Source organism: Caloenas nicobarica, chromosome 4 (genome assembly GCF_036013445.1).
Source record: "Caloenas nicobarica isolate bCalNic1 chromosome 4, bCalNic1.hap1, whole genome shotgun sequence".
NCBI lineage: Eukaryota > Metazoa > Chordata > Aves > Columbiformes > Columbidae > Caloenas > Caloenas nicobarica.
The window spans coordinates 23,734,525-23,759,006 of NC_088248.1; the positions used below are offsets into that span (position 1 = coordinate 23,734,525).

At 39.4% G+C, this 24,482-nt stretch overlaps 1 protein-coding gene across 3 annotated transcripts in view; it reads right to left on the minus strand.

Annotated features, from left to right (window-relative positions):
- LRBA (LPS responsive beige-like anchor protein) overlaps positions 1-23,558 on the minus strand; it is a 412,983-nt gene extending 389,425 nt beyond the window's left edge. For all 3 annotated transcript variants that reach the window (XM_065634945.1, XM_065634947.1, XM_065634944.1), the window contains exons 1-2: positions 23,343-23,558; positions 22,598-23,051 (exon numbers count right to left, since the gene is read on the minus strand). In XM_065634945.1, coding sequence (XP_065491017.1) covers positions 22,598-22,813 — 216 coding nt within the window. In that variant the 5' untranslated portion in view covers positions 22,814-23,051; positions 23,343-23,558. The remainder of the gene's footprint in view (positions 1-22,597; positions 23,052-23,342) is intronic.
- Positions 23,559-24,482: the final 924 nt, after the last annotated feature.

A 24,482-nucleotide genomic window follows, 5' to 3' on the forward strand; every position in this document is an offset into this window, starting at 1 on the left:
TAATCTTCAAACACCACTCATTCACATACATTATCATCTCAATACAGATTATTTCAGCATCGATAAACAAATAATAAAGTTTCTTCTTTCACCATCAACATTATCACCAAGTTGAAAATAGCCAAAAAGACCTTCTTGCTCACCTGTCTCAGCCTCCAGTAACCACTATGCAATGCATCGTCTTGGACTGTAATTTGGCATCATTCTAAACTCTTTGTCCTGGCCATTTCAGCATATCCAGAATATATGCAAATCCTTCTGTTCCAGGTGAAGTTAAACATTCCAAAATTATACCTTTTAATCCCATTTTTCCAAAAGAAATTCTGCCAGAGCCCCCTTTTTCTTTCCCCCATAAAAAAAAGGAAGAAAACCTAATTTTGAGTTGGTACTTATGTTTAGTTTCCGCCAAGTACAATGCTGCACCCACTTCTGATTTTGACTCCATCTTCTGCCAAGGTGCTTTTCTGAAGCACTTTAATATCTTCTATTCTATGCTGTCCTAATACTGCTTTCAGCAGTCAGTGACAGAACAGAACATACAAGCAACCATAAGTTGAGATTCTCATTTGATCAAAGTTATAGTGATGGTGGGGAGGGAAGCCTCCAAAACACACAAAAGAAACATTGGTCATAGCAACATTCACAGAATTTGGAAGGGAAAAGAAGCTTCCAGAAGAAACGGATTTTCCCTGTCCTCTTGGTCTGATCTAATTGCAACAGCCTGTACAAAGACAATCTTTGTACACAGTAAATCTCTGGATATCTCTGCTAGATAAAATCACAAAGTTTAAATCTGTCCTCATTTTCAGAAGTCTATAATCTCTGCTAATAATAATTTGCAGATACTTTCTTTATGAGTGTTGTCTTAGTTCAGCCAACTATAACAGTGGTGCTAGCTACTTCATTCCATGCTTCATTCAACCAACTCTCGTTTTCACACCCATTTATCAATATTGGTAGCTCCTTCATTGAGTGTTCAGCTATGTCAGCTGTGTCCTCTGCCAGATCTCTCCCATGCTCCCCCAGACCATTCAGTTTATTACACTCAAAATACAAGTAAGAACAGTCTGAGACAGAACATAAAATAACACACCTGGCTTTACTGTGCTGCAGCCCACTATTTCTGTAACCTTACTTTAGAAAGACATTTACTCCAATCTCTTCCTGTTATTTTGCTTTTCCCCCCATCTTGCATCTGAAATTACATAGTGCACACTTGAAAAACAACATTGGAGCTTCAAACACTGTGATTCCAGTTCACAAGAAGGAGTATCCTCCCTACCTTAGTTAAAAAGAGTTCAACATTTCTCCCAAGGCCCATGGTTCTGTATTGCTTGTTATAGGCTGTACGCACAAGTCAAGCAGAAAACATAAACAAATCAAACTAATGAAACTCCCACAGAAAGAAACTACTGAACAGAACACACCAATGTGGATTAGCAGCAGAAGGCTTTCTATAAAGAAAACTTCCATGGATCTTTGAGATAAACAGAAGGAAATAAAGCAGCACAAATAGGATATATGTCTAAAATCTTTTTTATCCTTTTTTTATTTAGAAAACTCATTTTTAAGAAACAAAAATTAAGTGGTAATCTATAATTTGTGTAAATTAGCATCAAATAAATCTTCCCAAAGATGAGCAGGGATATCAAGACTGTTTTCAAAGCACGCTTAAAAATAGTGTAGTAATGGATATTTTGTGTATTAATTCAAGATATTGTCAGTTGTTTTTTTGTTCTTTTTCTTAGAAAGACAGCAATGCTAACCACTGCATTCTTACTCATATAGCAGAGATCTGCTGCTGCACAAAAACAAGACTGATGAGCACCATCTCATGGGCATTTCAGGTAACAGATTTTGAATATAAAAAAGAACTTTGTGAAGTCTCCAGTATATGGATGTGTCTTCCAAAATAAAGACATTGAAATTGAATGATACGCAAGCATAATTTCAAAGTTTCAGATGCTTAGATGTGTAAATACATGATAAGTTAAGGACTTTTCTAAAAATTAGTCACTGCAAGTACATCTGACAGCAACTTTGTCTCATACACACAGAAAGAATTTTAGAAGTATTTAGACACCTAAAATAAGCATTTATAAGTAGTTATGTACATAGAAATAAAACCCCCAGCCTGAAGAATCCCCTGTCTTGCATAGGGAGACTAAAATAAGTGTTTAAAAATAAGATGAGAACAGTACCAACAGAACTCTTATTTTCTCTTTTAAGCCATCATGTAGTTAAACAAATAATTTTAAAAACATGACTGCATACTTGTACACTTTCTTTTCAACTTCACAGTAGTCAATCAGATTCTAACAGATTGTTTACATCTGCTCCTGTAGATCTTAGGATGACTAAAACATGACTTCTTAGAAACAGTCTTATGGACCACATTACCTAGAATACTTGAAATTTGACAATACAGTTCCTCTGTGACCTGAAATTTTACCCAGTAATAGTAATACCTCAGAGAGAACATCCCTATTCACTTGTCTGCTAGTTCAGGTTACAAAGATACTCCTGTTGTAGCACATAACATTTTGTTCTTTCTTCAGTTAATCAAAAAGCTTAATACTGTAAACTTGCATTCACTAAATATTAGGATCAGTAAAACAAAACCAAATATATTAACCTTGTTAAGCACATTTATGATAGCTAAAAGTTTGCTCATTATGGTTTCTGTAAGATTTATTGGTAAAACATTTCGTAATAGTCACAGTCAAACTGGTTTTACTCCTTTGAGCACTAGTTTTCACCAGCCCTGCACATCAAATGAAACTTTGCTTATTGGTTTTTGTTTATTGGCTATGACTAACAAACAAAACAAACAAAAGATTAATCACAGCATTTTAAGCATCACTGCAGAAATGAACTTAGAGTGAATGCAGATTCTCTTAGCACATACAAAGCTGCTCCTGGCAAAGCACTCCATGACAAAAACTAGATCATTATTTCTTTTTTGAAAGATATAAAGCACCATCATGTCCCCCCCCTGCCCTGAACACAATCTAATCTAGCTCTGGGAAAAGCATTAATTAGAACAGCATGGTCTGCATGTAGAAGAAAAGGCCACAACTCTCCAACCAGACACTGTATTGTGTCATTTGCCTGCACCACCTTTGCAATCATTTCACGGCAGCTGAGGGTCAAAGCAGATCTAATATTTCAGAGGCAGATCAGAATGACTCCGTGTAATCTTGCTGAGCAAACCCTGCTACATTTCCTTGGCTTCCTTCCAAAACTCACTACAGTGATCTCTATGCACAGCCTTCTCCAGACTGAAGCTCAGCCAACTCCCACTCACTATATATTACTAAATTAGCCAGTCTAGATCCTCTGGACTTGATACAAAGGAGGATAATGCATTATAAATTCCTGTACCAAATTTGTCAACACATTATTCTCTGTGACACTATCAGGATCAAAACAGGTGCCCTTTCCCCAAGTTCACTCTGACCAGGACAAGTGTATAAACTCTCAATCAGTTGAAATAATTCTTCTAGTTATGACAGTAGCCAAGACATAGCAACCCACCTGCAGAAATTCACCTCAGAAAGCTACACTGGGTCACCAACCCTGCCTATCAACAAGGGTTACGTGCCTGGCAGCAAATATTTCAGCTTCATCCCAAGATTCACATCTCATATAAAAAAGTTACCAGCAGGGCAAGACATATTTTGTATGAAGAACATAATTATCACAACCAAGACACTTTACAACATCTCTCTGTTCCTGATCCAGTCAGGTCCACATCAGTTGAAATGTTATATCATCCAGGTTTCCAGATTCCCTTAACAAAGATGAAGGATTACTGTAAGGCCAAACAAACAAATTAAAGTTCTGTTCAATGTATCCAGTTAATTCTAACATCTTTGGTTGGGCTTCTATTTGCAATCAAAGTTTATGCAATATTTTTTGTATTATTTCGCAAAACCCCAAAAGTCTAACAAAATAATACACTGGGTTTAAAAAGCAAATTTTTAGTTATTCCACAAGGTTGAGCTGCACTCCGTAAGACTCAATGGCACTTGTATTAGTATGGCATTTCTAACATCTTCAGATCTCCAGCATTTAAAAAAAAAAAAAAAAAACAAAAAAACCAAAACCAAACACAAAACCCACACCACACGACAAAACCATTTCTTATATGAGGTGTTAAGTTTTTGCATTGTTAAACTTACTGTCACTCAAACCGAAATGACTGTGTGCTTATTGGCAATTGTTCTAAGCTGTCTCCCAATCCGCTTTATGAAGATTTATTATTTACACTTCGTCTGTAGACTAACTGCTTAAAATATTAGTTGGCCTTATAGATGACATTATGCAGAAGGTCTCATTAACAGATTGATTGCTTGGCCTTATAATCTATACTTGACAGTCTTTCAAGTAAAGCTTTTATTGACAACTGTAAATTTTTAAGCACTATTCCAAGTTAAGCCTTTCACTATCTGAATTTTAAGACGACTGTTGCTCTTCTGAAACATTTGTGTTTTGGGTTTTAACACTTCACATATTTGACTGGTCCACTATTAAAACACACTAATTCCTGCCTCATATCTTTTTATTTCAACCACCACAATTATGTCACAAAATATTAATACTATGCTTCTAACTTGCACCATGCTGCTTCAATGGAATTCTAGTAACTGGTTTTGTGATACAATATCATAGTTCTCTTATGCTTCTATGTACCATAAGTAAAAAAATCTGTAAGCATGCCTATAGACAGTATATGTGTGCAACACTACAGAGAAAAAGATTTGCATCCTATGCAAGAATAGTATTTTACAGAAGACCAAAAACTGAGAAGCAAATCAAAAGGACAAGAAAAACAGAACTGAGGTGACACCTCAGAAAAATGTAAAGAAACAAATCTGCAAGTGAACAATAAAAAAAATATACACAGTAGAGGTGAGAGGAATAGGAAGCCCAGCAATAACTCATGCAAAATTATCTAAGCAGAAAAATAGACGTCAAAAGTATATAGCTCTGCATCCCTACATCTTTACAATGTAGCCTTCTCAAACTGAATTATGGGGGGTTGCTAATAAGACAAGCTTAAACAAAAAGCTAAAAAATGCCCACAAAATAAACTATAAGTCTTTATCTTAAATTCATAAAGTTTGAAAATAAATACTTTCAAGTGTAAATTGGTATGACTTATTGTGCACTAAGTACATTACAGACCGCTTTTATACACTTCACTGCAAACCCAACTCAAGTTGGTCTCTAAATGTAAACATACCTATTGTGTTTTCCAGATTCAGTTAATATAAAAACCCAAAGTAAACCTTTCACGTCCTCCTACTGGCATTACAGGTGAGCACACAATTTGTATTACAGAACACTTCACTTTTTGTAACTGTAAAATGAAGCAAGAAATACGAATACAGTTTTTGGCATAACCACCACATTATTTCAGCTCTGCCAATGGCTAAATGAAAAACAGCAAGGAAAAAAACCTGCCTTTATCTACTCAAACACTTGCAGTAAGTGCAACAAGGTCTTGAAAATCCGATTTAAACTTAAAAACCCAAAGTTTTCTGCAACACCCTTACAAAGTTTGGAAAGTAAGGTATTTTCTGCCTAGCAAAGTCTCCATTTTCATTCTAAAATTTATGATATAGCTGACATTCCTAATTAGCATTTATTTAAGACTGAACTATGCAGCGTGAGTGAAGCAGATTAATATTTTATCCACAATAAGCCCTCTTCAAGGGGGTAAGTCTGAGGAGGCACATGGTTGCCTCATGTATGACTATTTGGCCATACAATTGTAGCATTTTTATTTTATATGTTGACATCACTACTTGAGTAGTGAAATTGTAGCATTACACAATTTCAAAAATTCAGGTTGGTTTTGTTTTGGTTTTAACACACATAAACTGAAATACTGAAGAAAATCATTCCATTTCCAACATTGGGGAAATATGACAGTGGATGGAAGATGAGAGGAAAAATAGAAAGAAAAGAAATCTCTACAGCCTTTTTTTTTCAAGACAATTATTTTTAAAATATATTTTCTTCAAGTACAATTTTCAAAAGGAGTGGAGTTGTCTGCTTTCTGTTTATTGTTGCACTTTTTCTCACAAAGCATTCAGCACAGAACACACTCGCTTAACAGCTCTTATTTCAAGATAAACCTAAAACTTACTTCATTTTCATTGCCATTCACCCATTTTTTTTTATGCGCAGTGCTGTTTTGGGCAGAACTTTTACCTCAACACAGCTGGTCAATCACACATCTGGAATACGAAAGGCTATTGTGATACAAATAAAGACAATTATTCATAATTTGAAAAGTACTTCAATATAAAAATTTAAACACCCCCTTCCTCGTGCAAATTTTGAGTCAAGAGACAGGAAAGGGACTTGTGGAACACATTTATCTTCAGCACAGCCACATCCTAATTAAACATTTAAGGAAATGTTCAGGAAGGAAAGTAAAAGTTACAGAAAGAAGAAATTCAAGTTACACCTATTTGTAGCCTTATCGAAGTATAAAGTCACACTATGACAAGCTACTGTCAGTTTCTTACCTTTGTACAAAGCAACTTACAGACAAGCCAGAAAAGAAAACTGCTTTCAGCATCTAGAATAATACTAACAAATAAGCATTTGACTACAACACTGACAAAAGAATATTAATAACTATTCTATTCCAGTGAATCTAATCAGCTCAGAGGTCTCTTTTTTTTTTTTTAACAAGGGAAATGAAGCTTTATGAAGAAATCAAAATTACTTTAAATGTAATTGCCAATCGACTCCATTACTGAATCACAAGGATTTTGCTGAATGTCACCACCCTTCAAACTCAAAAGGTCACATTTTAAGCAAGGTTCTTTTTTTGTTTTAAACATTTCCCATTAAGACAACTAACTAGGGTGCTGAGAGCTATATTCATCACCTAGTTTCTTAAACAGTCTGTGTGCTGCTTGCAAAAGTTTGGAGCTAATTAAGCTGTTTAACTCTGGAGACTGAAAAAACTCCCGATGCCACTGCAGTAAAGAACAATCATCACAGCAGTTCTCTTGCCTTCTGTATGTGGGCACTCCCGGCAAAGAGGAGAGGCTGCAGCAAAGGACAGCTAAAGCAACAACACAGCTCTTTACTGAGCAGAAAATACAGATAAAACAGCCAGTAACAACATTCTCTCAGAGGAAACTTACCAATGGCAATCACTTCATTGCCACCATAGTTCTGCACTGAGAAGCAAAGAGGAAAGCAGTAGGATAGGGAAAACAAAGCTACAGATAAACCCTCTCCATGTAAATTCCTGAAATATTACCTACTCATTTGCTCAGCAAGCATTTTTAATTTAACTGTGTTTATCCTCTGCATCTATTATACTACTTTAACTGTGTTACACACGGCACTACAGATGGTGCTAAATTACTCTAGGTAATCAGAAGAATGCTCCTGTGAGACAATAACGTTTAGGAAGTGATAAAATTAGATTTCTTTTTCTTGTTATGTTCCAGTCCCACTTCTCACTGTGTTTAATACAAAACTAATTTCAGATTTACAGAGCAGTAACATTTTTAGAACCTAAAAATATGTGAAGTCAGTCATATAAAAAACAATACTTTATAAGACTGTTGAAAATAAACTGGGAGACACATCCATACATAGGAGAATTTTAATGAGTTTGATGAGGAAACAGGAGTAAATATCTCTGCTTACACATCCTATTACTCAAAAAATTAATAATAGTTTTATTCATGCTGCATAAGACTGTTAAATTTATGAAATCATCCAATTGACATATTTCAACATCTAACATGCATTTGGTCTATGAATCACCCTACTAGCATTAGTTCTTTCAATCAAATCCACAAGTAGATTCTCATAAATTTCAGGTCATTGTCTTACAGGACAAGAGGTTTTAATTTTTTCAAATTACAAGCAATAGTCCAGTGACCAGTTTAAGGAGTTTTACACATTGGAAGTATATAATACAAAGGCTCTCGTTTCTAGCCTCAAATGGTTGTTGGCAGTAAACACGCCATCTGCAGTGATGGCAGCGACAACAGCTGCACCCACAGCAAAGCAAGCGAGATACTTCAACTTGTAACTCATCTGTGCTTCTTCAGGTATGATCTTTCACATTTGGAGTTTGCTGCACAAAAATCAGGCAACTTATGGATTTGTCCACAACAGGTCTCTGCCTCACGTAATGTGTAGAAACTTCAAAGAGCTTTAGCTGAAAATAATTATACATTTCTAACTTTAGATTTGGAAACCTGTCCTTAACAAGAATTTTCATTTCTATCCTGAGATCTTCCTCGATTCAAAGCTGCTTCTTCAGTACATACATTCCAGAGAACTAGCAGATAAAATAGAAAAACAATTCCCACTGTCGTTTTTAAAGCCTAGCAAATAGGATCACCTCAGTATCTTCAACACGCTTTCTTTAGTTGCTCTTTGTATTGAAAAATAATTACTATTATTATTATTTCTACTGCTATGTGTTATTCTTCATTTTTTTAAACAAAATAAACATGTTGCATTCATACACCTGCTATTATGTGGTTTCAAGCAAGTATTCCACTGAACTTCTAGCATTAATTGACTTCATGTTTTAGGACACCATGCTTCAGAACCTCTACTTGATCTCCAAGTAGGAAGCACAGTATAATGCACTCGGACGAGAGTGGGAAGCCCAATATGATTGTCCTCCCTTTCTAGCTCCCAACTCCATTTCCTGGGTACCTGACCCCACCCAGCAGAAAACACACATCTGCTGCTGCTCTGAAAGCAGCAGGAGTCTGTGTGTCGGAAGAGTTTATTTGAACAAAGGCTGAAGCCACATGTCTCTGGGGTACAGCAGCATACAGCAGCTGCAAAAAGCAAGCAGAACTTCAGAGAAAAGCATTTAAGATTGCTTAAAATAAAAGACATAAGGTAATCTTAATGTATGTATCATTGATTCTTGAGAGTAACTTTTCAATTACTTTAACATCTTTTCTAGTTTTCATTTTCAAATCCTGAAATTTCATCTCAAGGAACTAAGCTGATTCTTCCTTATTTTCAGAGCTTAGTCCTGAAGGTTTGTAATTTAACCCAAGTGACACAGTCCAGAAGAAGTAAAGATGCCATTGACTTACATCTGGACCAGTTCACAGGGAAAAGACAATGGACATAAAATATATTTACGACTATATCTTAAAGAGGAGTATGCTACAACTTCGTAATACCAAACACAATGACTGTATAAATATCTTACTGGTTCACAGCACCAGAACATGGAACCATATCAAACAGAGATCCTGACTACAGCATTGCTCATAACAAAGCAATGCCTGAAGAAAAAAAGAAAAAAAAAGGCACTCAGGTAACTAATATTTAATTAATAGAGTTACCATACATACATTTCATTATTGTGTTTGCTTTGACACCACAGTTAACTTAATCAGGGATAGTTAGCTGGCATGTTGGTAAGAGACAATAGCTCCTCTTAGCCAAACTATTAACATTTTTAAACAAAGGCATCTTGGCCTTCAAAATTTTGGATTAAGTTTGAAGTTCAGGCATCTCTTATAGAGGAATTTGCACATACAATTACTGCAATTGAGAAATCCTTTATGCTGCTTGGATCCCATCATTTTAGCTCATCAATATCTGGTTTACGATGTCCTTTCAAGCATTTTTTCCAATGCACACAGTAAGGTCACAAGCCAACAAACCCATTTATACCCCAAGGTATACTTGAGGTACAAGACTTCTAGACAAAGTTGAGCTTCATATATGTAGGCAATAGATCTACAGGAAATACTAAAGCTGACTCTTAAAAGTTGTGAAATTGAGTACTCAGCTGGAACAAGAATATAAATAAGCATTTAAACCTATTCACCTCCTTCGCCGTACATCTACCTTCAATGGGAAATTGAAGTATCAAGATCACTTCTAACTCAGTGCTACAGAAGTCAAAAGCACTGCCAACCCACAGACACCACACACTAAGTGTATTCCAAAACTGAAAATATATACCACAAAATAGGTGTCACACATGCCAGAAATCGACATTAAGCCAGTGTTTGACTAGTCCTGTTGCCAGAAATATGTGACATGACTACACTGAAATGCATGGAAATATTCTGTTCAGGATGATACTGAGCTTCAACTACCACAGCAGGAACTTAAATAGGAATGAGCCGTGAAATTCTCATTAAACCCTACACATGAGTTAGTAACAGCTACAGGACTAATATATAGTGTCACACTAGAGAGTAAACAAAAACATAGATATTGAACAACACATGACAGAGACAGGACAAGTCAAAATACATTTGGAGGTGGGGGAGGGACAATTCTTTTAGTGTAAGTTTAGTTTAAATTTCTGGCACTCTGTGTACTTCAGAGTGATTCTTCCCATAGAAATTAACAAACAACCCAAAGATCATTACATTTAGACAGTCAGGATTTGATTTCAAGTTTGAATTTGAAACAAATAGTTTATTATAAAGTTTTACTACAGCACAGCTACAATGATGAAAGTGTTCATTCGTGATGCTATTTTAAAACAATTTCTTTGGGCAGAAATAAGTCACTCCTCTAAAATTTTACCGCTACCTCCATCCATATGACTATAATTGAAAGAAATCCCAACAACTCTTCATATATCTAATTAAAAACCCCTACAGCCATACATATCTTTAAATTGCTAGGAACAACAGCAAAGGCATCAGGATTAACTTAGTTCTCAAGTGATATATATCCAGTTTTCCAGGCTTCTCAATTTAACACAAATAATGTAGCTAACGGAAAGCCTGAACTCACAAGTTTCCTTGCTACAGTCATCTACATCATCTAACAATGTGAACATCATTTTCTTCCTCCCTCCCTTTTTTTTTTTTTTTTTTTTGCTTCTCTCAAGATAGGACACTCTTAAAACAAAATCTAGTTGGAAATGGCGATGTCTCTCTTCTACAAAATAGCAGTACCATCCAGAAGCAAAAAAATGCAAGATTTTGTCATCTTTTGCCAACCAACTCTGGTGATCTTTCAGTCACTGGACATTAAGGAAGCTTCTTTTCCCTAAGTTTCCCATAGTAGAGACTCAGGCACAGAATCTAGAAATTCTTCTAAAATTCAACAGGCTAAGGCAGTCTATTCCCCAACACTGGACAAACCCCTCTATCTGAAGACAATTCACCTTCTAGGAAGGAAATCAGGATTCTGTACACCATACGTAAAACTTGATTAAAGCCTTAACACGTGGGCAAGAAATACACTGTTTTTCACCTGCAAATATTTCCTGCCATATATGAGTGATGAGAGAATCTTATTCAAACACCTTAACGACAAGGTCTGAGACTCTCTTCCTTCTGTGCCTTCTCTCCATACCCATGAATCTGGCATTCTTTGCTGCATACGAGCAGAGTCTTCACTGAGGAGAGGCTGGAAATGTCCCCTTACAAGTCCCTTGTAACACCACAGCTATGCCCTCGTGACAAATGGCAATTTGAATCTCTTCCTATTAAGGATAGAAAGCAGAGTGACTTTCATTTCCTGCACAGGCGAGACTTTACTAAGCCAGCAAAATCCCCAAAGATCGATATAGATTTCACTTTAAAAGCAATACACGGGAAGGGCACAAGTCTTCTGGGCCAAGTCTCAGATGAGTCATGGAATAAACATCTCCCCAAAGGCAATACCCCTGCCAATCAGCTGATCCACAGCCAGGGCAGCACACAGGGGCATTCTCAGCTCGCCAGCCCGTTACAGAACCCAGCCAGTGCTCGGGACTCACTCCTGCAGCCCCGGACAAAGGCAGCAGGCACCAGGTCATGGAAGAGGGCAGCAGGAGCGCAGAAAGGACAAAGCAGAGTGTCCTGGTATAAGGTGAAGCGGTAGATAATCTAGCATGGCACAAGGTCAGGACCTTACTTTTGAGGAAGAAATGGGCAAGAAAACAATGCAATCTTTTCCCCATGAGCATTTCCTGATTTGCATAAAGATGAGAAGCTGCTGGGACACTTGATAGTTGAGTTGGGCACCACTGCTAAACCAAGAAAATCGTGTTAAGAACACCATACCTCCAGAAGGTAACCCTTGGCTAGAGATTACTTTTTGCAATCCTGATTGAAATATCCATTCCCAGCATCTCGGTGTTCTCCCATTCTATAACATCAGCAATATATTAAACATACATAGCTCCCCATCTCACATTAGCTATTTTGAAATGCATTCAAAAAGCACAGTTACAGTTGCTCAGTTTCATACTCCAGATACCTTAAAGTCAGGCACTACAGCACCTAAATTATACACTTCAACCAAAACCTACAGTATAACTAAGCTCCCATTGGAGGGGAAAAAAAAAAGCGCTTGCAAGTTCTCTTTAATCAAGTTCACAACCAAAACTACAGACAAATCACATGCTTAGTTTCAACGAAAACATTAGCAGAAGGCAGATGCTGACTGGACCGATAGTTTCCATTTGTTTATTTAACAGTCATGCACCATTACCAACATTAGTCATTTGGTTCCTGTTCTCCCCCAATTGCATTGTTTTAAGGCTTAGCAGCAATCCTACCTCTGTATCATTACCCTTTTCTTTTAACTTATGTCTATGATTCTGCATAAAGAACCTTTTGTTTGTTTTGGTTTTAAGCACTACTTGTTTCCAAGGTCCACCTGAATCAATAATCTTGCAACAAACAATCGTCCTTAGGAATGCAGTTTTAACCTCAAGAAGTGCAAACAGCGTAACTTAAAGATTTCTCTAATAATGGACTACTAAAACTCAAAAGTCACAGGATCTGCAAAGCCTCTATTCAGCAATTCTACAGCAACAGGATTTACCTTATTGTACCAAAGAGCTCCCCACTCGTCCTCATCCCAAACATATTTGGGAAAACAACCAGTTTAATTCCCACCCAAACCTGCACAGTTTGATAAAGGAATAAACTTGTGAGATATTAAGCAACCATTCCACACCCTGGATTCTATAATCACGTGCTTCCCGATCCACTGTAAGACACTACTGGTTCTCTTGCTGCTCTTTTATAAAGAAATTGATCTCCAGTTGCAGTGACCATCTCAGCTGCTCCTTACTGGTGCCTCTAGCCTTTCAGCATCCCCAAAAGAGAGAAAAAATAAGCTACAGGTCACCCTATGCACTGTTACTGTTTTACAGGGCTAGTCCAGTATAAGACTATAAATTCAGAGTATCTAAGTGGGGCAAACAGAACAGACTTCATTTCATTCATTTATTTCTGCAACTTCTGTTCACACCACAGAAAACAACTGCTGATGGCAAAGCAGGGCAGAGGGCTGGACATGAATACACACAACACACCCCCTTAGAACAGATGAGTCCTAAGCAGTTACTCTGATTTCAATTTTCAGTTGCAAAGGAAAGTTAACCCGGTAGCTCTATGCGTTGCTTTTTTCAGTTGCCTCAACAAAATAGAACAGGTTTTTGCCTGAACAACTCACTTCCAGCTTTTCAGTCACACCAAAACCAATCTATTTGAATTGGCTGTATATGCATATGAAATTTTTTGGCTTGATCTATGTAGATTACAAAAATATGAACAGAACTACTCACATGCAGGCTGTAGTAAAAACACTTGCAGCTCAAACTCGCAGAGCACTTTACAGGAGGCAACAGAGCACATACTATTCCCACTAGCTACTCTCATTTAAATATCAACTCAAGGCAGCTATTACAAAGAAAATCATGCCTGGGATGTAGCTCCTCCCAGCTCCCCAGTTATTACTAGAGGAATCCAGTGCAATAGAAGGCATTAGGTTTTCTTCTCTACAAATTAGATTCTATTTAGGAACTACTTATGCCTACTTGTGAAGCTTTGGAATCTAAAGCATTGTAGAAATGCAAACCCTTCACAAATTACAAGAAGCTTCCGGTATCAGCACAAAGCCTAGTGTCTCAGGAGAAGGTACAATTGCAACTGCTCATGCAGGATCATTATTTAGCGAATTTGATTACAGCAGTTGTGCAAGGATGCATCTCGATTGCTATCTGCTCTAAAGATGGAGCACTGCATACTGGAAACTACAGTCTCCACTGGCCACACATGGAATTAAAAAAGCAGGTGGCAAGAGTATCCTCTTTTATGCAAATTAATTAGAGCCCTCAGATTCCTGGCAAATGGCCAGAGCTCCAAGACAGATGAAGTCTGAAGGCTTCCCAGAAGGAGGAGGGGAGGGGGAAAGGAAAAAACCCACAAACAACAAACAAACAAACAAACCCGCCTAGTTTTTGGACAGACAATAATACACTCTAGCACAATACCAAGTTTAACAGAAAAATCCAGAATCAGTTAAAGCAGAAATGTAATCTAAATCAGGACATTAGTAATTAGGTCAAGCTAATACCAAAAACCATCATGCAAAACAGTATGAAGAGGCCAGCAAGGCCTCTAGGGGCTGGGGAAGACACTTGGATGGCTGAAAGTTAGCTAACTGTAATCAGTGATTATGAAAAAAAAAAAAACCTTTCTTCCAGATTGACCTATTTAAAATAAATAGAAGTTCTTTAAAAAGATATGTGTAAATCTAATGCATGCAAGACTGAATTACACAGAAAAGATTCTTAAAGGGTTTTATACACAGAAACACTGAAGGCAGTAAGTAGCTATTTCACATCTAATGACTAAACTGTAGAGCTTTTTTAATCTGTGCAACAGATTAAAGCTTCCTCCTTAAGTTTCATAAAGGACTGCATAAAGACAGAAGCTATAAATGCTTTAAGTTACCAACTTACCTAGTTAAAAATACAAGTCAGAACACTATGTCAAGTGGGACACAGCTCTGCAGCAGAGCAGGTTCCCCAATAGGTGGTAAAACAAATATACACATGGTGAAAGAAACCACAGTGAAAGCCCATTGTTATCTTTCATCAGACTTGAAATCTCAACACACACACAAAAAGAGTCACGCTTGATGATTCTCAGAAGACTGGGATGTCCCAACAAAATTAAGCATCTGACTCTGCAACTGACTAGCCACTGAGTACTGAACACCATACCAAACCAACACTGCCTTAAAAAATAATTAAGTAACTTCCTCATCTCTAATTTTCCTCGACCTCCGGTATCCATCCAATACAGCCACCTCAAAAAACTTCTCTATACTTACATTCCTCTTAAATCTGTGCACTTTGATTCATCCTTCCTTTAACCTCTTTCAACACACATGAATAATTATCTATTTTTATCTCACTCTGAAGCAAAGTCCAGCCTCGCTAGCAACCTTAACATGCCACCTACCTATTTCTCTGATGCTTTTGACTAATTTCATTCTATTCCCTAATCCGCTAATGCTTTTACTGAGCCAGTCCATATGGCCATGACTTGACTGTGTGATCTGCACTGCCAGGTCAGGCCAGTGGTCCATCTATCCCAGTCCTGTCTGACAGAGATGGTACAAAATACTATTTAAAATACTATTTAGAGAGAGCAAAACAACCACAACAGATACTGGACTCTCCTTTGTTACAGGACATCAACTAGAAAAATCCATCATTGAACTGATGCATTCCTCTCTAAAGGGAAATTCTAAAGTATGCTACGAATACACGTTAAAAAGGCTTACTTGTAGAACAGACTGCTAATTAAAAACTGTCTATCAAATATTGCATTATTAGGACATGATTGGTGTAAATGTCTGGTTCGGCCTTGCTTTCTCAGCTTTATTTTATGTTTGTACAGAGCCTACTGATGGCAGTGCAGAATGCCAACACTTCTAGGTAACACAGCATGCGTCACACACAGACACTTGAAACTTCAGATTGGTCATGCAAAGCTCTAAAAATTGGCGAGTTAGAGGAAGAGTGAGAAAAACTAAACACTTTCCTGTGTGGTCTTAAGATTTTGTCTTCCATATTTTGTCCTCCTACGGTGTGTTTTTTAAGTTGCAGTCACAGAAGTGAATTGATACCATGGCCAAAGTACAAATCAGCTCTTCTTCAGAGTCTAGACAATTTTCTTCTAAATCGTCAGCATGTCTAATTCAAGACCGCCATTACCATCTCACTTATTACATTCCACGCATTTCTCAACTAACCACAAAAATTCCCGAAATTCCTACACTTACTACCCAGGGTGACATTTCCACTAGCTACAAAGTGATTTCCAAATTGTGCCAATACCTGAAAAAAAACTAATACATATCACTTCAATAGTAAGTGTATCCATAACTACTCAGAATATATTTTAAGAAGATGGAGGTCTGTAATTCTGATTTTAAGTGAAGGACAAGTGACTCCCATTACTCAACAATTCTGAGCTAGGTAACATCTCGCAAAAGAAATCTCTTAGCCTCACTCAGCTAAACTTACCAAAACAATCTTTTACTGTTACCAGATCCCAAATTAGATGTCTTCAATGCATGAAGATGACTTGGAATCAAGGAGTCTAAATTCATTCCTCAAACTGGGCACAAGCCTCCCACTTGGAAGGGGCCAACAAGAAGTAAGTTTGCACCTGGTGTACTTCTATAAAGGATGTTGAGGCAGACTGGGCAGCATTACAGATCTTTTGCTGAATTTCACTCATTCACCATGAGTAAAACCATGCATGATCACTAAGACAGCTGACTGTCCAAATTACTATGACTTTTTTTAGAAAGCTACAAGCTTGACCCAGCTAAAGCCACAGACATACCTTATCATCTATATGGCAAATGGACAGAAGTGACTGAACTAGGGTAACTGTAGCCAGAGGTGTACTTACTGGGAACCTACCAGGGAAGACTGTATATATTAAGAAATGCACAGTATTCTGTGATGCTCTAGAAATTATTTGGTTACTCTCACTTGTCATCAGCATTTATAAGTTTATATAGAAAGTAAATCCTAGCATTCTCTAGAAACATACAGTAAGGTAGTGAAAACAAGGCATTGTTATGAAAACTTTAACAGTGCATTATTACTACTGTAATACATGTAACTATATCTGCATTAGTTTTGAGGGTTTTCTACAAGAAGGTACATGCAAAAAAAAGCCTGTGACCAGAGACAAAAGAAAGAGGAATTTCTACTTCATAAAATCCATTATACTAGTGTTTCAGAAGCATTCATACCAAATTAGAAACCTGTTGTGTATCAGCAGGTGATGCCATTAGCTTTCAATATGAATAATGATAAACAGAGTTCATGGAACAGAAACCATAGCAATGGAGAAATGACAAAAAGACTAGAGGGCACACCAGCAGCAGGCAAACAAGTGGTAGTCCTGAAATCTTTCAGATTTGTTCTGTAAAAAACCCAAGTGGGGTTGAAGAAGAAGGGGAAGAAGAAAAAAGCAAAGTAAACAGTATGAATTTTTAAAAGTTAAGTTGACTTTTTTTGTTTGTGGTTTTAATAAAGTCTGGCAGAAGTGAGAGAGGTGACAAATTAAGTTTTAAAGTAATTTTAGTCTTTGTTCCTCTGATCTTCTTATTTTTTTCTCCAAAGGTGATAAAAATCAAGATTTTGTTCTCATCTGCACTTTGACACTAAGGAAACTTAGTGAGGACATCATAATCCATGGGCAGAATCAGAAGAAACAGCACATTCTCCTCACCAAAAAGACAGACAACATTAAAAAAAAAAAGTCTTTGCAACACAGACTGATAAAAAAACCTGGAACCAAAACAAATACACTAACCTATATTATAGTCAATAGAACAATTAGAAGTGCTAAAGCTTTTTAAAACAAAACTGGACTAGAGCAAAACACAGAATTTCCTTAGAGCAGAAAGTCCAGAATATCTGTTGTCTCTATACACCAGTCAACTTGAGACCTGAGTAAATTCTGGCATGAAGTCTCCAAACTTAATTATACCAACACCACAGAGACCAACAACAGTTGTACAGTCATCTGCTTGAAGCATAGCAGAATTTTGCCAGAATATCCATTTCTCACTGCAAGCCTAATGCAGCAGCTAACCCCAGCACATACAGCATCCGTTATGGACAAAACATTTGTCAGTGAGAGTCCTCTGCTACTGAAAGGCAGCGATATCCAGTGACCTAAGTTTTACATATGAACAAGAAACTTGCAATAACTTGGAAAGAAGACAACCTTGACATATGATACAAGACAAGCCCATGTAGAACAGAGTAGAACAGAAGCTCCACCCAGAATTTTAATCTAGAAAAAATTCTGAAGGGCCTCCTAAGTTTCCAGTGCAGGTTGCATAATCTTCAGAATAGAATTAGTTCTCTACACCTGAAAACTTCAGATCTTAAAAACGTTCTTTGACCTTAGTAGCACAGTACTGTTACCAGTTGTATATCTACATGTTTTTAGGTTTTGCCAATCGCTGAACTATTTCTACTACTCTATCTAAAAGTTTCTACATTATTAGGAAGTCAATTTGTCTCTCTGTTTTACCATGAAAAACGTATAGCTGTTTTAAGTTAGTAACGGATCCCACTGTAAATAATTTATTTTTCCATTCTACCATCTTCTGCTGGGAGGTTTCTTTTATTTTAATAAACTAAAGGGATGGGGGAAGCAGATGTGAGGTCATGAACAGGGATTCGCCTGATTTGTATACAAAGGAAATTCATGGAGTTATTACTGCCCAAAGTCAATTAAAAGTATAATTCACAATGCATGACCAATATATACCCATAGTTTAGCTTACTGTCTCTCAGAAAAATAACAGAACAGATTAATACTTGACCAAGAAAGTGTTTTCAAAGTTTATCAGAGAATAAACTTATTTAAAGTCAGTATTTTCCTTCTCCGTTTCAAGAAGTGCTGAAATACACAAAGCTTTATCTAACATGGGCTGGAAAACTAGTTTTTCGGAAAGTATTAACCAAAACCAAACACATCAGTCTGAGTATTTCTACGAGTAGAATTTCCAAAGACAATAAAGTGAGACTGTTAGGTTTCTGCTGCATGCTAGAAGCAAGCTCACTAAGCGCTCTGTTATATTGCTGGACAGAGAAGAATGTTATGGGTGGTTCTCAGCTCCAAGATATGACACTGCTGGACTGAATAAGTTAATTGCTCAAGTAATCAGGACTACAGAAGCTCTAATTTACTAAATAAGCAGCAGGTCAATTACTGTGCACTTTAGATTTTTGACCTTCTGAGTCTTTCACATACAAAGCACGACCATCTCTTAAATCATTAAAGATGAGGAACATCAAGACAGCACCTTAGCCTTCTCTTGACTTTTCCTCACAAAGAAATTCACCATAACCTGCATATACCACAGCAAGCTGGAAGAGCATAATCAAGAGCAACATGCTTGCTCAAGAAATAAAAACAAGGTCAGTTAACCTCCCTTTCCTAAAGAGAAACTTTTAACATTTGAGGGTGGTTATGCTATGAAGAATAAGCATGTAAAAACACCTTTCTACACAGATCTGCCCAGCCCTTCTTCCACTGTGGTCTGAAGATGTCACACTTCAGTGATTAAAAATCCCCCAAATACCGTACGTCTTTTCCTTTCAAAGTACAAGAAGTGAGCAAGCTGATTTCTGCTAACACTGCTGAGGTAGTGCAGTTATGAGTCACCAAACTGAATTAAACCCAACAGGAGAGGCTACACTGGGCTTAACCCCATTAGTAACAACAGATCACAGCACGACTTTCATACATACATGAGTAAACTTGCTCCGAAAGCTATTGGGAAACAAACTACCAGAAAAGCCATAGCCAAGAATTACTTTCTCATATAAAAGTTAAATCTTTCCTGCATACACACAGAGAAAAACAAGTACACCATTGCTAAACAATATTTCACATGCCTTAAATTCCGATCAGTGTGATTTCAGAGGTATTAATCGACAAAACAAAGAGGGCGAAGCAAACTACTGAACAGAGGCAGAACTCAATGCCGGATGGATGAGTACTGTTTGCAGGAAGACTTTGTATCTCAGAAAACTATATTAAAAAGTCAGCTTAACAGTTTTCACCAAAAAAAAGAGAGTCCAGAAAATAGATGTTTTCTGTAACAAAAACTATTGGTTTGCTGGCTGGTTTGATTTTTTTCAAGCATTCTAGTTTTAATAAAACCACAGAACACCAAGACATCATCTTCCAAATTCGTCACCGCTAGATATGCTTTCCTGGGACTCAAAAAACCTAAGGGACCTACTTTCTTTTATATTGCTTAAAAATTTGGATTGTATTCTCACATAATCCAGGTAAAGTGTCCTTACTACCAAACTACTGGTTGTTTCATGATAGCTATCAACTGATTAGCTCTGCTCTCATAATGTATGGTGTAAGACCATGAACTTTAGCATCCCACATCGTAGGCAGGTGTGCTGGAATGGTTGGGGAATCTTCTCAGAAAGATCGGGGATGTTGTGTCACTTGCAGAAAAAGTGAAAATACAGTTTCAAGAATTTCTAGGGTCGGAAACTGCCCTGCTTCTAACCAGGAAGTGACGATCCAGGAGAATGCAGTCCACAGGTCAAATTCCTCAGACCTCTTAAATCTAAAATTGATGATTCTCTGAATCAAGTTGAATTTTTCATTCCTTTCCTGTCTAACATGGAGCAAAAAAGGAATCCCAGAATCAAGGAGCTTTTACAGTTTTAATTATTCTGCTGAACATACCTGCTGCTTTGGGCTGGGATAGAGTTAGTTTTCTTCATAGTAGCTAGTAGGGGGCTACGTTTTGGATCTGTGCTGGAAACAGTGTTAGTAACAGAGAGATGTTTCAGTTACCACTGAGCAGTGCTTACACAGATTCGAGGCGTCTTCTGCTTCTCACACCACCCCACCAGTAAGTGGGCTGGCAGAGCACAAGAAGTTGCAAAGGGACAGAGCTGGGACAGCTGACCCCAACTGACCAAAGGGATATTCCATGCCATATGACGCCATATGCAGCAACAGAAACACATGGGGAAAAAAGAAGGAGGGCCTTCAGAGTTACAGCATTTATCTTCCCAAGTAACCATTACACCTGACGTAGCCCTGCTGTCCTGGAGATGGCTGAACACCTGCCTGCCCATGGGAAGTAGTGAATGAATCCCATGGTTTGCTTTGCTTGTGTGGCTTTTGCTTTACCTATTAAACTGTCTTTATCTCAACCCACGAGTTTTCTCACTTTTACCCTTCAGATCCTCTCCCCCAACCCACTGGGGGGAAGAGAAGGAGCAGCCGTGTGGGGCTTAGTTACCAGTTAAACCACGAGAACCTCTTTCCACTGCTGCCATAAAATACACCTCCAGTACATCACTCAGAAGACCATGCTAGAAACAAAGCACAATTTAACACACTCATGAACAACTTGCTCTCACATAAGTGTCCTAAATCATAAACTATTTGCTGGAATTTCCTTCTGAACCTCACATGCACCTATCTGAGCACTGGCTTTTGTCAAGGACAATTGTTGAATGCGCTCTAAGTAACTTAAATCGCTTTCTCATAATTGAAGCACCCATGAAAACTCTATTCTGCACTTCATTTTTGCCAGTACTGCAATTCCTCTGTATTGAGACTTTTATCCAAACAATGTAGAGCATTACATTCTGCTAATACAAAAATATTCCAAAAATAAACATTTTTCATTACCCGGGAAGATAGCATCAAAAAATATTAAACAGACACAGCACACATAAATATTTAGTGACCAATAAAACTTGCATGTAGCAAAGAATTCTACTAAAAAAATAACTGAAATGCAAATAACATTTAAAAAACAGTATGTCTTTTGCACGGACTTTCCTTGTTACTGATCTTTATACCGTGACATGCTTTCACTTCCTGGTTTGTCAGAAACCACACTGTTTTAAAGTCAAAGGTGCTCACTAAAAGGAAGGAGGAGGAATGACGAGTATTTTTAGAGATGTTTTGAGATCTCTGACAATAGCAGAGTGTCTTTCTAAACTTAAAGACAGTTCTTCTCCTAATGTTTGGTCTCCTTCAGCAAGCAAACACTAACAACTTGCCCGACTGTTTTAAATATGGCCCAAAAAGTAAAACACTAAATATTATGCTTGCAGCTTCAGCAAGAAAAGTTGCATCCTCAATTTTTAGTGAGATCTGTTATGAAGCATTGAATATATTCATACTGCATTCAAAAAAATAGTAGCTAACTACCTAATTCATTAATTAAAAAGGACACTGAAACCAAGTCCTGCTCTTCTCAATAAGCAAAGTAGGTAAAGCATTTGAATGAACTGCTCACTGACATCCCCACTCCCAGCAGATAGAACATGGAAGTTCTGTCTATTTCCAAAGCAAATAAAAAACAAAAAGGGACATAAACATCTCAACAGGAAAAGTTGTTTTGGCTTAAAACAACGTGTGTGTTTTGATGACAGTTTCAGTTACTAAATCAGCATTTAACTTTCTTGTTGTGTACACCTGTTGAATGTTTAAACATAACAATACACCTCTGAGTTATAAATAAAGCAACAATTTCTCTAAGGCAAACTAAGGAGGATGCTGTTGAGAGCTGCTTCAAGTTTAAATGTATATATAGAAGTTCATATGCTTTATCTTCAGCTTTTGTGATCCATAAGTAAAAGGAACCTAGCTGAAATCTAGTGCAAAGAAAGTATAAACACGTAAAAAATATTGACAGTTAAGTAACATTTAAAAACCCATGGGATTCTTCTGCACACATATGCTGTTTTTTTCTCTCATGCCCAAAAAGGCAGCCAGCTTACCAGATTAAATACAGTGTCGACTATGTCTTTGTTGGATACTTCTCCAACTTCCACCAGTCCTGTCAGCACCGCGAATTTCATCTTGATCCCTCGGATGGGGACTCCTGGATTCAACGGCTGCCGCACACTTCCCCCTTCAGCAGCGTTTCCTTCTTTCCCTGCTCCTCCTCCATCATCACCTGTTGGCTGAACAACTTGCTTGCCTCCACTCGCCATGCTGAGCGCACTTCAGGTGACGGCCCGCAACGCCAGCAGGACGCCCGCCGCTCCGGGAAGGAGGTGAAGACTTGTGGCTGCCCGGGAAGGGAACCGGCTGCCCACTCCTTCCCTTCGGCTCCCGAGGAAACCCGTGTCCGACGGAGGAGGGAGGACGCGCCCTCGGGAGTCCCAGCTCCGTCCTCGGCAGGAGGCGTCTGTCAGCAGCTCTCTGCCCTCACGCAGGTATTTACAAGCCCTGAAGGACAACCCGAGATATTTTTGAACTCGCCGGGCGCTCCCCAGCCAGCCCGCGGGTCCCCGCGCCGGCCCCGCTCCTCATCCCCCGCGGAGCCGCCTCAGGGACAGCCCCGCACCCCAGCGCGGCCCTGAGGGGCTTCATTGTTAATTTTTATTAACCATTTTTCTAAAGGCAACACGCTCCTCCTTCCCGAGCCGGCTCCTTGTCTGCCGCCTCTCCGGCTCCTGCCCTCGTTCCGCCGGCGCGGACAGGTGCAGCGACCCGCCGCCCCGCAAGTTCGCCACTCACCGCTGGCTGCCGCGGAGGGGGCGCGGGGTTGCCCTGACGCCCAGCTCCGCGCGGCGGGGGAAAGGCGCCTGCTCCGCCCCGCTCGCCGGCTGCGCAGCGCCCGGCCGCCCCTCTCTCCGGAAGGCGCCTGAAGTTTCAGCCGCTTCACGCCGCGATCTCGATCAGCGCCCTCTCTTCCTGCCGGCGCTGCCGCTCTCTGCCGCCATGACAGCGCTGAGCCCCCGGAGCGCTGCCGGCCGAGGAGCCGTGCGCCTGCGCGGGCGGGGCGCGGGCGGGGCGGGTCCGCCGCCGCCGCGCGGGGCGGGGGCGAGGCGGGGGGGGGGGGCGGGGGCGCCGCCGGCTCGCGCGCGCCCAGGTGCGCCCAGGTGCGCGCAGGTGAGCGGCGCGTGCGCGTGAGCGGGGCAAAGGCGGGAACGCCTCGCGCTCCGTCCTCTCTCCCGCGCGTCGCGGGGGCGGGCGGGCCGGGGCGGAGCGGGGCCCGGCCCCGGGGTGCAGCTCCCAGAATCACAGAATGTCAGGGATTGGAAGGGATCTCGGAAGGTCGTCTAGTCCAATCCCCCTGCCGGAGCAGGAACACCTAGGTGAGGTTACACAGGAAGGCGTCCAGGCGGGTTTTGAATGTCTCCAGAGAAGGAGACTCCACAACCTCCCTGGGCAGCCTGTTCCAGTGTTCTGTCACCCTGCCTGAGAAGAAGTTTCTTCTCAAATTTAAGTGGAACCTCCTGTGTTCCAGTTTGAACCCATTACCTCTTGTCTTACTGTTGGTTGTCACCGAGAAGAGCCTGGCTCCATCCTCGTGACACCCACCCTTTATATATTTATAAACATTGACGAGGTCACCCCTCAGTCTCCTCTTCTCCAAGCTAAAGAGACCCAGCTCCCTCAGCCTTTCCTCATAAGGCAGATGCTCCACTCCCTTCATCATCTTTGTGGCCCTGCGCTGGACTCTCTCCAGCAGTTCCCTGTCCTTGAAGAACTGAGGGGCCCAGAACTGGACCGCTGCCCCCTCCAGCGCCCTCCTCCCATGGCCCTGGCAGGACCTGCCATCGAGGCGAACAAGTAACAACCAGTCAGACTGCAACAGAAACTTAAGTTGGATGCACGCTGCGGGGGGACGGGTCTCTGGATGCGGGAGCTGTA